General features: G+C 54.0%; 1 protein-coding gene and 1 long non-coding RNA gene across 11 annotated transcripts in view; one reads left to right on the top strand and one right to left on the bottom strand.

Annotated features, from left to right (window-relative positions):
* LOC148672096 (vasodilator-stimulated phosphoprotein-like) overlaps nt 1-11,452 on the top strand; it is a 29,957-nt gene extending 18,505 nt beyond the window's left edge. For 6 of the 10 annotated variants that reach the window (XM_088627511.1, XM_088627516.1, XM_088627515.1 and 3 more), the window contains exons 4-15: nt 140-206; nt 2,892-2,971; nt 3,242-3,468; nt 3,926-4,083; nt 4,627-4,687; nt 4,841-4,883; nt 5,309-5,351; nt 5,694-5,729; nt 6,526-6,585; nt 7,343-7,412; nt 7,700-7,757; nt 8,897-11,452. In XM_088627511.1, coding sequence (XP_088483637.1) covers nt 140-206; nt 2,892-2,971; nt 3,242-3,468; nt 3,926-4,083; nt 4,627-4,687; nt 4,841-4,883; nt 5,309-5,351; nt 5,694-5,729; nt 6,526-6,585; nt 7,343-7,412; nt 7,700-7,757; nt 8,897-8,934 — 941 coding nt within the window. In that variant the 3' untranslated portion in view covers nt 8,935-11,452. The remainder of the gene's footprint in view (nt 1-139; nt 207-2,891; nt 2,972-3,241; nt 3,469-3,925; nt 4,084-4,626; nt 4,688-4,840; nt 4,884-5,308; nt 5,352-5,693; nt 5,730-6,525; nt 6,586-7,342; nt 7,413-7,699; nt 7,758-8,896) is intronic. The other 4 variants (XM_088627512.1, XM_088627520.1, XM_088627514.1 and 1 more) reach the window with 4 other exon arrangements.
* On the bottom strand, nt 5,727-7,703 carry LOC148672097 (uncharacterized). Its single transcript, XR_015935659.1, has 2 exons — nt 7,525-7,703; nt 5,727-5,969 (listed from the first exon to the last, which is right to left on the bottom strand). It is a non-coding gene; the product is annotated as an uncharacterized LOC148672097 (long non-coding RNA).
* Nucleotides 11,453-12,687: the final 1,235 nt, after the last annotated feature.

A 12,687-nucleotide genomic window follows, 5' to 3' on the forward strand; every position in this document is an offset into this window, starting at 1 on the left:
GATGCATTTGTGTTCATTGGTAAATGTTTATTCTGAAGAAATCATAATTAACTTTGTGCTGGACGCATTGTATACAAATACTGTGCAATTTTAACACGCATGAAGTGCCGTTCCTAAAACTGCTCCCTCTCTTGGACAGGGTTCCCACCTTCCCCCCGCACCATGCAGAATGGACCGTCCCCAGAGGAGCTGGAGCAGCAGAGAAGGTACCAAGCGATGGTGTTTGTGGGGGAGCCCACACATCCGCACCTGCATCTCTCTGTCTGACACAGAGTGGTTACCAGTCGGTGAAATGAAAGGGAAAGCAATCTGATTTGTGCTCTCTTTCTGATGTCTTCTGCAGAGTTCAGCTGAGTTCAGCTCAACTTCTGCCAGCTGGTTACTCACTACTTCTCTTAGGATTTTCAACCCCCCCCACACACACACCTTTGCTAAAATAGCTTTTGTTCCGTCTTAAAGCTGGAAGACTTCAAGCTGTGGTAATGTCATTAGTGCTGCATGGAGCTCTTTGGTCCCCTGGTGTTGAATTAACTGTGCGTCTGGGAAGCAAAGCCGGGATGAGACCCTAATGCTTGACTTTTAAATCCACCCCCAACCCCTCCCCCTGGCCGGCTCCTCTGATGAGCCCCGGTCACTCCCAGCTTAGCTGTAATCTGCTCTGCTGCTGGAGGGCCTGTCCAGGCAGAGGAGGAGGAGTGCTGATAGGTAGGCGCGGAGGGTCAGTGGCCATACGGAGGGCAAAGCACGAGGACTGAGGAGGAGCGATGTGTGGGTTTGTGCTGTCGGGGATCCCCCTTCCTCCCGCACCTGGAAATACCCTGTAAGTGAGCTCGGATGTAACGATACGGGGCTCCACTGCGGCGCCCGGCTGGGGCTCGGTGGCTGATGGGCTCATTTCCCGGAGGCTCCTGGGTCAAGGTACGGTTTGGCCTGGGACCCTTCGGCTGTGGCGTCGATGATCCGTGGTGCAGCTGGCGACGTGCCCCCCCCCCCCCAGCTCCGAATCCTGGGACGTTGATCAGCTTGCTGAGGGCTTGCGGAACGATACACCAGCTGCGCGCTAGGAAATATCAAGGGAGCATCAGCCTCTTGACAGTTCTAGATTGGGATGTTCTTTGTTTTGAACGTCTGAGATTTTGAAACGTGATTTCACTGCCTCTCTCCGTCCATCGCTGCTGAGCATCCGGTCGAACAGGGGAAATCATTAAGACAGTGTGACTCCCAGGAGCTCTGCTGCCAAGTCCAGATTCACAGAGAGCAGATACCAGTGGCTCTGCAGGGGAAGAGAGCAGTATTCCTGTAAAAGGAGGCTGTAAGTGCTCCTGATTTAATTTGAGAGTGTCATTAGCAGGATTGCTGCCTGGATAGCTTAACTGTTGTTCTTCAGAAGACAGACAAGCCGTCTTGCCTGGGCCAATGAGCGTCTCTCCTGCGGTTCAGGTTCCAGGTGCCGGGCCTCACGGGCGCAGCTCGGCAGCAATGTTACTCCTGGATTAATTGGCTAGGAGGCTCCCCGCGACTTCACCAGTCCGAGCCTTGTGCATCCTCTCGGGGAATCGGGCCAGTGCACTGTGGGCTGGAGGGGAGGAGGAGTTGGGGGGGGGGGGGGGAGACACAGATCTCCGATCCCAAGTGTAGAGAGAGATCTGCAGCAGGTTTGCATAAGTCCTGATACTGCAGCACTCTCTGAGCAAATACAGGTGTTGATTTCTCACGACAAAGAGGAGCTTTTCAGAGCTGAGCGGACAGGCACAGCAAGGTAACTGAGCGACACAGATTCACTGCAAAGCCACGAGACAGGAGTTGTACCGAGTAAGAGTAAAAAAACAGCAGCCCATAATGGGTCACTGAGATTCAGCGGTTTCCTGTTATTGCCTTTCTAACTTCTGTCACTTCCTGCGGCTGCACTGCCTCGACTCTCCCCTCTCTCTCTCTCTCTCTCTCTCTCTCTCTCTCTCTCTCTCTCTCTCTCTCTCCCCCCTGCCACTTCTGCAATAGGACAGGTCCTGCTCCACAGCACCTGACTCCATTTCAGGTTTTTGGTTTCACTGGCATCTGTATGAATCTTCCTGATGCAGCAGACAGTCGGTGTGTTTATAACCTCATTTTGACTTCATGCATCTGTTGATGCAAATATGTGAGGAGGAGAGCTCAAAAGGAGCCTGAAATTGTTGTGCTCAGGGCCTACCTCCTGAGCCTGCTGACCCTTATTCCTACTGCTATCGTTACCGTTACGGTTATTGCTACTATTCCTGTTAGTTTCACTAGCTTTACCAGAACTGGGCAAACCCTTGACCACATTCCCAGTCAGCCCAGACCCATGCGGGAATCTCAACATTCCAAGCATTTAATCCAGTAATTACTGTACGGCAGGTGATGCTATTCACAAGTGCCAGCCGTGCCGATGTCGGCCCCTAGGGGCAGCCCGCCCGTCACTGCAGTCCCCTCACGAGTCAGCCTGCTGCACTGGTAACACCCGGTGTGGGTCGAAGTTCTTTGCAGTGACTGCCTGGTCTGTTGGCCTGGAATGCGATGGGGAAGACTTGTGCAGTGATAAAGAGTGTGCTTCTCTCGGCCTGCTGTTCTCGGCTCCGGTCTTCAGGTCCCAGAGTCCAGCAAGTCCTCCGCCTCTTTCAGACTTGATTGATCCAGTTAAACCAGCTCCAATTAGCTGTTCTACTCTACCCTAAAGTGTCAGAGAGAACCAGCTGGACTCTGAGACTCGGGGACTGACTCTGGTTTTATTCTGAGCCATTCTGTTCACTGTGTTGCTCGTCCGCAGTGCAGTGCTGTGAAATTAAGTGCTGGGATTTCTCTGTAGCCTGTGTGCTCCTGGAGAGGAGGTGCTCCTGCCCCGAGTCGAGGGGTCCTGATGTCTGTTCTGTCCACAGGCAGCTGCAGCTGGAGCAGCAGAGGCAGGAGCAGCTGGAGAGGGAGCGGCTGGAGAGGGAGAGACAGGCCTCCGTCCCAGGTGAGGAGAGGACTCCGACAGGTGTGGCCTGTGGTGGTGTAAAAGTAGAGAACCCAGGCCAGGACTGGAGTGGAAGTGGTTATCAGCTACAAGTGCTGAAGTAGGACTTCACTCCATTTAATCACTTTTTGCAGAACAGGAATGCTGGTCCTCCCCTTTACAGAGGGCAGGACCTCAGTTGTATTGTATTGTACTCCCTTAGTAGAGAGAGCCAGCTTTAGACTGTTCGAAATGTGTTGATCCTCTACCTTCTCTCCGTTTCTTCTTCAGCTGCCCCGCCTGCCCCTCCTCCAGCCCCAGGGGGCCCCCCTGGTCCGCCCGGGCCCCCTCCACCTCCAGGGCCCCCACCCCCACCAGGACCCCCGCCTCCCTCAGGGGTCGGCCCCCCTCCCGCCCCTCCTCTCCCCTCGGGACCGGCAGCCAGCTCGGGGGCTGGCGGGGGCGCCTCTGGCCTTGCAGCGGCGCTGGCAGGAGCCAAGCTGAAAAAGGTGGCCAAGGTAAAGGCAGGGTCAGAGGTCAGAGGTCAGGGGTCAGGTGCAGCAAAGCAGGCAACCCAATTTAAAGGCCAAGAAAATACAGCCTTATCTTTCTCTACACTATTCTGCTGTAGTGTTCTGCTTGAGTTAAGCAGCTGAAGTGTCAGTAAGCAGCCTGACAGGTCTATTTTAAAAATAAAAGGATGCTGTATGTCCCCTCTCACACACTTTGTGTCCTGGGAAGCTTGGTATGCCTTCATAATAATGATATTTTAGATCCAGCTTGGTTGATTATGTTGTCTGATTCTCCTTATTACATCTTTCAGAACCCAACAGTAATGCTGTAGATGTAACTGGTGTTCTGCACATCTGGTCAGTTCCGGATGAGTGTTCTCGCACGGCCACTGTGCACAGCAGTGCTCTGCTTTCTGAGCTCCCTGCCGTGTGTGACGACATTGCTGCTCTCTCCCCCCGCCAGCAGGAAGACGGCACAGGGGCAGGCTCTGGGCCCAAAGCTGACAACGGCCGCAATAGCATCTCCCTACCAGCAGGGGGCGGCGGCAGCAGCGGTGGTGGTGGAGGAGGAGGAGGAGGAGGCGGGCTCATGGACGAAATGAGTGCCATCCTTGCCCGCAGGTGAGTGCGTCTTGAGGCTGTAACAGGGGCCTGACGCTCAGCCCGGGGGAGAACAGGAAAAATATCCACTGCTGCGGAGTTGACTGTTTACAGTGGGCGGCTAATGATATTCAAACATGTGGAGGGATTTGGACACCGGAAACAGGATGAGTAAGAGGACAGAGATGTATACATCCGTGGAAAATCTCTGAATTTATCTAAGAATGTCCTGCAGAGTAATGAGAGCTGATCCTGGGGGAACTGTGGGAACTGTGAAAAGGGAGAGTAGTTTAGACTCTGGGCTGATGGGCTGAGCCGTGACTTAGGAACTCTGGAGAAATGCACGGAAATGAAACCAGCAAGGAAAGAGATCTGAAGTCCTGAAGGTTGTTGTTCTTGAAGTTGTGAATCGCATAACTGGCGTTCAGTCAGAGCTGGTGAATACACAGATGCCAGTCCAGGACAGGACAGTGGAATAGGGAAGGGCGAATGCCATAATCACTTGCCCGTCCCAGGGGCTGGGGAAGACTGCTGCTGAAGCCTTTCCTAAATGCTCTTCCTCAGGAGAAAAGCGGTGAACAAGAGTGAAAAGCCTGTAGTGAAGAAGGAGGAGGATTCTGCCAATGTGAGTACCCCCACACCCCGTCCCGCGACCCGGATACTGTGCTTTTTCAGTCTCTCCTGGACCCACAAGTGGTAACCTTTTCTCTCTTCCTTCCTCATGGCTTCTACGCTTCGTCCCTCGACTCTCACCCTCGTGCCCTCTCTCTCTCTGCAGGATGAGTCCGAGTCTTCTGGTGCAAAGCCCTTCGGCCAGAGTGGTGAGTTAAAGTGGGACAGTGGAGGTCTGGGCTCTGTGTGTTGCTGTGCAGCCAACAGTCTGGATCCTGGGTTCAGGACACTGGCATTTTTGGCCCGGTCTTCACACAGTTATAGCTATGCAACTCCCCTATTGAAAGATGACGTTCTGCAGGCTCCAGACAGCTGCTGCAGTCACTTCTGTCAAGCAGTGCCTCCCAGTGGCCAGTTAGGGGCACTGCATGCAGAGATGCTCCTTATGCCCCAGGGTAGCTCAGTAAAAAAAAAAAATGTTTCCTCCGTGTCGGGTGTCACACATCCCAGGCTCATGTATAGCCTGTACAGAGGAAGTATGTATGAACTGCAGCTGATTTTTGTCCTGGGCTCCTGCCAGTCCAGTCCAGTCCAGTCAGGAGTTTAACTGTGTCTCCGGCTCTTTCTCTTTCAGACTCGTTCAAGAAGCCCTGGGAGAAGGCTGCCACCATGCCCAGGTACAGGCTTGTTCTTAGTGATACTGAATATACTACTGAACCTTGAAATGTAAAACTGCACCAGGCTGGGAAAAGATGGGGACCTCCCAGACATCTCAGCCAGTAGCGAGCAGGCGGAGCTCTGTGATCGCGGGTTCGAGCCTGGGTCACGTGGCCTGCAGGCCGTGACCAGGGTTTCCCCGAGCCTGCGGTTCCTCACCACTCCCTGTGTGCAGGCGCAGGGCTCACGAAGATGACCCAGACAGGAAGAGACAGCTGGCTGGCCGTGCCAAATCATAGCCAGCAATAGCCGGTGTTAGAGAAATTAAAAGGAGCTCTTGTGTATACTTTTCCCTTCTTTAGGTTTGAAAGAGAGGACAGAGGCCCAAGCCAGAATGAGTAAATGTTTCTCTTAATTACTACATACTGTTGGAAACTAACACTACACAGGAACTGTTCATATTTTAACATGTAGCGCCTGGTTGCCTACAATAGGGGACGTTGGTCTTTTTCCCTGTAGAGCAGAGGAGGGGCTCAGGGGGTCTCTCCCAGACTCCACCGTCTGTGCCCTCTGGCTGTAGTCTTGTCTGTCTTCTTCTGTCCTTCTGTCTGCACGAGGCTCAGGTGGGTTGACAAACCCTGCATGATAAGAAACAAGCCTGACAGCGGTGCCACGATGCACTGGGCTCGTGTGCCTTTCATCACGCTCAGTCCCAGAGACACGCTGGGCACCGGGAATCAAACAGCCTGATCGGAGCACATGAGATTCTGATTGGAAACAGACAAAACCATCAAAGACTCTCATGAGCACACAGAATGCATGAGAGCAGACAGTAACTTTACTAAGAAGTTAATATCTAAAGTGCATTTCAAAGACATCACATATGTAAGAAAAATACCTGGAAATTATTTTAAGTGAAAATGAAGAAGAATATTAGTATTATCATTAAGTTATAATTATTAAACATGGTAATGATATAGTACATAAAAGCAGAAAGACTTAACAGCTGTTTGAGATGGAAGAATATTAATACTGCGTTTGTCAGTGGTGGTGGTGCTGGAGGCTTGGTCAGTGTACAGATCCAGGCCCTGCCCTGCCCTGTATCACTGAGCCACAGCCACAGCCACAGCGGAGTGTGGGCTCTGTCCCGCCCGCGAGCGTCCCCGTGTGAGCATGTGTGTTCCTCTCAAACAGGAATAACTCCGTGCCAAAGAGCCTGGACTCCAGCAGCTCCCCGGTCAGCAGCAGCCCCAGGTAGACCGAGCTGGGCCGGCGCCCTGCTGCCAGGCTGCTGCATCTGCGCTGCTCTTCTGGGTTCTGGGCGCGAGCTGTGGTGGCTTTTTGTCTGGGGGGGCGGCTCCAGTCCCTGCAGTGTGGCCCGCGAGGGGCGCTGGGCTCAGGCCTCAGACCTCAGCGCCTGGCTGGCTGACCCCTGAGGGGCTCTGCTAGACCAGGTGTTTGCTGGATCTCTCTGCACACTGGCTGTCAGAAGCAGCCTGCAGGCCCGAGGATCCCCCTTTATCGTAGACCTCTGAGTCCAGCTGCGACACTCTTCCCCACGCTCTGTGGCCAGTGTCGGTGTTGCTGCAGTGCCCAGACTGCATCCTTGGAGGTTATCAAAACCTGTGCTGCTGTGCTGAGGCTGCAGAGTTGCTTTACCTGCGAGCACAGGCACACCTGTGTCCGGACAGGCGTCCGTTTCGCTGCCTCTGTACAGGACAGAATGGCACTGGGCTCTGGATCCCAGATGTGCTGTGTGTGAGAAGTGTGCTGAGCTGTGCTGGTGTCCATCTGGTTGTCAAGGGTGGTGGTGGTGGGCGGGTCTGTGGTTGTTGGGTTGCCGTGGCGCTGGGTGTCTGTTGCCACAGCAGCGATGTGTTGCCATGGCGCTAGATGTCTGCCGCCGCGCCTGCAGATGTGCACGTGTGCTCGACGAGGAGATCTCTCAGGTGACAAGTTTGCAATGCCCTTCTCTTGTGTTGTCGCCCCCTGTCCCCTGGTCTGTGAACAGGGTGAAGTCAGCAGTCGGCACCAGCGATGGAGGCAGCGCTGAGGACTCGGATATGGAGCGCATCAAACAGGTGAGCACAGGATCTCTCTTCCCTCCAGGGGGTGCCTCCCCTCATCGTGTGCAGTGTGGGGGCTTGACCCCCCCCAACCCCAGTTTCACCCAGAACTCTCACCCAGACGTACCCCGGTTCTAGAAGACGAGCCAGGTGTTCCCTCCTCCCTGTGCTCGACCCGGTGAGACGGTGAAGTCTTCACTGCATATCCAAGGGAGGGGCTGTAGCCAGTGGCCACCCGCAGTGTTAGTCCAGCCTGGTCCCAGCGGCTCTGACCAAGAGTCTCCCTTTGTTCCCGCCCGCAGGAGCTGCTGGAGGAGGTGCGGAAGGAGCTGCAGAAAGTCAAGGAGGAGATCATTAGCGGTAAGCACTCACCCCTGTCTGCTGGCGTCCCTTGGAACTTGTGAGTGCAGGCTGCACCACCTGCCACACGGGGGAAACGACAAGCTTTTGTGTTTTCTTTTTAAAGAAAAAATAAGAATGCAGCAGCAAAATAGGAACCAGAGGGCACGAGTGGGGACTGTCCACCTGAATTTAAAACAGAAAAGAGGAGGCGCTTCTTTACACAAAGAGTGGTGGGAGTAGGCAACAAGCTCCTCAGCCATGCTATTGAAGCCCGTACTCTGGCTTCTTTTAAAAAAACAGCTGGATGAGTTCAATTAATTACTAATTACTAATTGGTAACCTTTCTCCTGTGTCCTTGGCCTTTTCCCCTGCCCTGAGTAGTTATCTCTGTCTGAGCCTCTCAGGTGTGTGAATGCTAGACAGACCTTTCCAGTTTTCCGCTGTCTGCAGGGAGGTCGAATTTAAAGATGAAGATTAACCCCCAAAGCAGATTAAAAGAAGGATTGTCTTCTGTAAAGGAGTCCGCCTGTGCAAATCATGCAGCAGGGTTTTATATTTAGTCCTTATTTAAAACTCCTCCAGGCCGCAGTCGGAGAGGCTAAGCCTTCTCTGGAGGAAGGTTCAGACCGAACTAAGGAGCAGCAGGGAGGAGAGCGTCTGTTTTTTTGCAACAAGGGGATGAATACATTCAGAGGGGTGGGGAATCTGCTCAGTTCATAAGATTTACTCCTCCGGGCAAGGATAAAATTTGGGTTTTATCCTTTTTCTTCAGAAGGTTTTTTTTTTTCCCGGCGGCATTCAGAACGATCCAGTGGAAACGATAAATACAGGCTGTTCTCTCTTGTCCCGTTCGATGAGCCAATAAATATACTGAAGGAGCACAACTGAGGTGACAGATTTCGAGGCCGTTCGGCTCATTTGCCCCACTAGATAGTAGACAGTTGATCCCAGCATCTCGCCCTGAAGCAAGTCAGTGAAGACCATGTGGGAACTTGTTCCACACTCCCGCAACTCATTGTGTAACAAGGTGCCTCTGTTATTCCGTTTTGAATACTGTACACTTGCACTCCGTGATGTGTATGTAGGTGATCCTCTGGGATGTGAAGCGTGGGGGTTCCTTCGCTCACTCTCTTCCTCGCTCTCTCCTTCCGTCACAGCATTCATCCAGGAGCTGCAGAAGAGGGGCTCCTCGTAGTGGCTCAGCTGCACAGCAGGGACCTGCAGCACGCTGGAGGGAGCCTGGAGGAGGCCGGCACCGCCGAGCCCCAGCCGCCGAACCAGGCACCCCTCAACCCCACCCCCACCCCCACCCCCCTACCCCCCTTCACCAAGACCAGACGGGGGGGCGCAGCCCAGAGCGGGCGGCTCTCGCCTCCCCGTACCCCGATTCTTCACGCGCGGTTTTAGAACCACTGCTGAGCCCCGCGACGCCCTCGGCAGCCGCAGAGCCGCTTTCGCTTCGTTTTCTTAGCCGGGGGGGTGTTTTCCCATTCATTTCTTTACTGCGTTCCCCCCCCCTCCCCTGGGAAGGAGCCCCCTGTGCCGTGAAAGAGGAAGGGAGCGTGGGTCTCGCCTTCGTCCCCGCGCCTCCTGGCGGAGCTCGGCCGCACCCCTCGCAGCTCGCCCAGGTCGAGCCCCCTCCTGACAGAGCTCCGCGGGTTTGGACGAGGTCTGCAGGGAATACCGGGGCGGGCTTGACGCAGGGGGACCTGAGTGGGGACGCCCTCTCCGGCACTGGACTCCCGTTCCCAGATGGGACAGTCCTCTTCGTTCTTGAGTTCGAAGGAGAGCGGGGTGTCCGGGGCGGGTTGACCTTCAGTGCACCTGTGCCAGTGGGGGTGCATGTGGGACCCCCCCAAAAAAGATGTTAAGTCAAGTCTTTAAGAAGCGCCAGCTCCAGACCCAGGGGAGCGCAGAGCTGGTCCTCTGTGCTCGTGGGTAATTCCGTCTGTTCGCTTCTGAGCTCCTTTCAGAGGCCTTACAAGTGTGGGGTCGCTCCGCCTTCCGCTCGTAAGGGCTGGGATATTCCGGCTCCATGATGGGCCGAGAGCCGGCGAGGGCAGGACCTCCTTCCCGCTGGCGCCCCCTGCTGTTTGGAAGGCAAGGGGCCGCGGCTGGAGAGAGGAGCACAGAAAGGGCGGGTCTAAGCTTGAACCCCAACATATCAAGAACTCAGGGATGAGCAGGGCACGGGTATGTGCCCTTCCTGTCCGACAGGCACGCTTGAGTCTCCAGCCTGTCCCCCCCCTCCAGTGGCTCGGGCCGGACCGGGCCTGGCCAGGGAGCCTGAGTCAGGGTTCCCACCACCACCACCCCCACGTCGGACTGCGGCAGTAAGGCTGTGCCTTTCCTTAAGCACGAAAAACTGGCGCACATAAATCCAGACAATCGAAGGGAACGCACAGCTCTTCTGTCTAGTCTAGGACAGGGTAGCCTCGTAGCTATAGTCCAGTAACTTCAGTCCAAACTTTTGAACAGGTGAGGAGATTGACACGCAGCCCGCAGACGGACAAGAACCGCTTTTCTGTGCTATCATTCGTGAGCGCGCTTCGTGCTTTCCAGAACATTCCTGCTTTGCAATAGCGCCCATCTGGCTCCTCCGTAATCATTCCGAGCTGCGCGGGAAAGGATAAGGGGGGCCGGCAGTATTGTAAGAGGCCCCTGGCCAGCCGTTAGCCACAGGGCTGAAAGCTGTGCGCCCCTTTCTTCAGCAGGTATTAGGAAGCAGTTGTGGTGGGCACCCCAGTGTCCTCAGCTGGGCGGAGGGGCGCAGGGCAGCCTGTAATGCCAGGGGCTCGTCAGCACCCACACTGTGCAGTGTTTGTACAGCTTTGACAATCAGCTGAGAGGTCCAGGGGAAACTTCGCTGGCGGCCTCTCCGTTTAGTGCCTGGCGGCTTCCAGGAACACGGGGATCGGGGATCACAGAGCTAGCTTCCCATCCCTCTGGCACGTCTCCCTCCCCAAAACTTTGGAAACGTACAAGAAAGCCCTTTCCTCTGACATGAGTGATGGCGTCTGCCCTGCATGTTGAACAGGGCTTCGTGCTGTGAATGGTGGAGCAGGCAAGGGCAAGCACCCCTCTTGAGCAGGGGGTGTGGCCTCACTGCTGCCCTCTTTGTGATGTCACAACTGTAGCAGCAGGGAAGGAAGGGTGATGTCATAGTTCTAGGAATCCCATGGCAGGGTCACAGCTTGGGGATGGAGGTGTTGACAGGCAGGTCAAAAACGAGGAAGACGCCGATGGCCAGGGCACAACGCGGAAACAGACCAGGGAACGCTTGCTGCCGGTTAAACCTGGATCAAGGGTGCCTTCTCCCGCATCGAAGGGCAGACTGGGAGTTCCAGCAGTGGTTCTAAACTTTGCTGTGCTTTTTTGTGTTTGTTTTTATACATGTATATTAAAAGAAGAAAAAAAGTTTTTTTTTTGCCACTCCTGCTAACTGCTTTTGAAATGATATATAATATAGTATATATAGAAATTTCTTTTTGAGGGAAATGAAAATATGATAAATGGTTTCTATTTTATTTGAGATTCATGGTGTAAGGTTAATGGGTATTTTTTTTGCTGCGATTGATTTTTTTTTTTAAATGGGTTTATTGTTTTTCTATTAGACTTTAGCCTTTTTACACTGAATTGTCGGAAGAAACGTGTAGGAGACACTGGATATCAGCGACTGCCTTTATAGCCAAATACAGCTGCTTCCTATAACACACCCGAGTCCGTCTCTTCTTCGGCGCGCAGTGGCTCCTGTTGCCCCTGTGCTGCGGGCTGGCCTGGGGGAGAGGGGAGAGGGGCGGGGCGTTGATCCTGGGGGCAGGCCTGGGCCTCTCCCCTCTCCGCCTGGCAGCCCGACTCCAGCTGGGAGCAGACAGGGAGTATAAGTCTTCCGTCTGTTATCACCACACGGAATACTCCTGGGAAGGGTTCCAGCCTGGAGCACCGTCTGGGTGGAGGCTGCATGGTCTGGTCTGGTCTCAACCCCCACATTGCTGTTCCACAGTTTCCACAGCCACGGTGTCCAGGTCCTGTAGTGTGTGTGTGTCCTGCGGTGGCTCAGATGCTTGATGTCAGCCTTAAGTCCTCAGTAATGATCACAGGCAATACCGACATTTCTTCACTGACAGCCCTGAAGTAAGCAAAAACAAAAATATATCGGTAATAGCCTTGTTAAATACGTGCAGGGGTGCGATTACCATCATTATAAATAATAGGTTTATTCCATGCTGAAAAAAAAGAAGAAAACGGAACGTTTCGGCCGTGGAACCTTCTTCGGGTGTGACCTGCAGCCCACAGATGCTGACATCAATGCAGATTCCGGAGGAAGAGCGGTATTCATTCCATTATCCTTCTGTTCACCAGTGTCCGAGCATCCCTAAACACACTCACTCTACTCTTCTCTAGTCTTCTACAGACAGCGATGACCACCCAGTCTGCCCGCCTTTTACTCCAAAGGTTGTGCAAGTAAAGCTGTATGAAGATTTTCTCTTGATATTGTTGCTTTCCTGAGGTTTGAAAGCACGGTGCTTACTGAGGCAGAGCCCTTTGGGGCTGTCAGCTGCTGTGCGAGGTGGACAGTGCTGGCCTGCTGGCACCTGTCGGAGTCTGCAGTTCAGACGGGATGTTCAGTGAAGATGATTCCCCAGCGGCGGGCCCAGTTCTGTCTCCGTCTGCTTTCCCTTTTCCCGATTACTGGGAGCTGAAAGCCTTTGTAGGTATTTGGTCGTCACTGCGAACAGTCTTGTGGAATAAGGAGCCAGCTCCTTATCCCATACAGGGATAGTGATATTAGTGAACCTAGGGGACACAGCTGAAAACAGGAAGATTACTGTTCTGTCCCATCGCCTGGACACAGGTCCTGGACATCAATGCGTGGCACAGCACATGCGCAGGGTGACCCTGCTATATCCCCCTGCTGCTCACAGCCCACTGGAGCTCAGCAGGTGTG

Source organism: Lepisosteus platostomus, chromosome 4, assembly GCF_059453375.1.
Source record: "Lepisosteus platostomus isolate fLepPlt1 chromosome 4, fLepPlt1.hap1, whole genome shotgun sequence".
Lineage (NCBI taxonomy): Eukaryota > Metazoa > Chordata > Actinopteri > Semionotiformes > Lepisosteidae > Lepisosteus > Lepisosteus platostomus.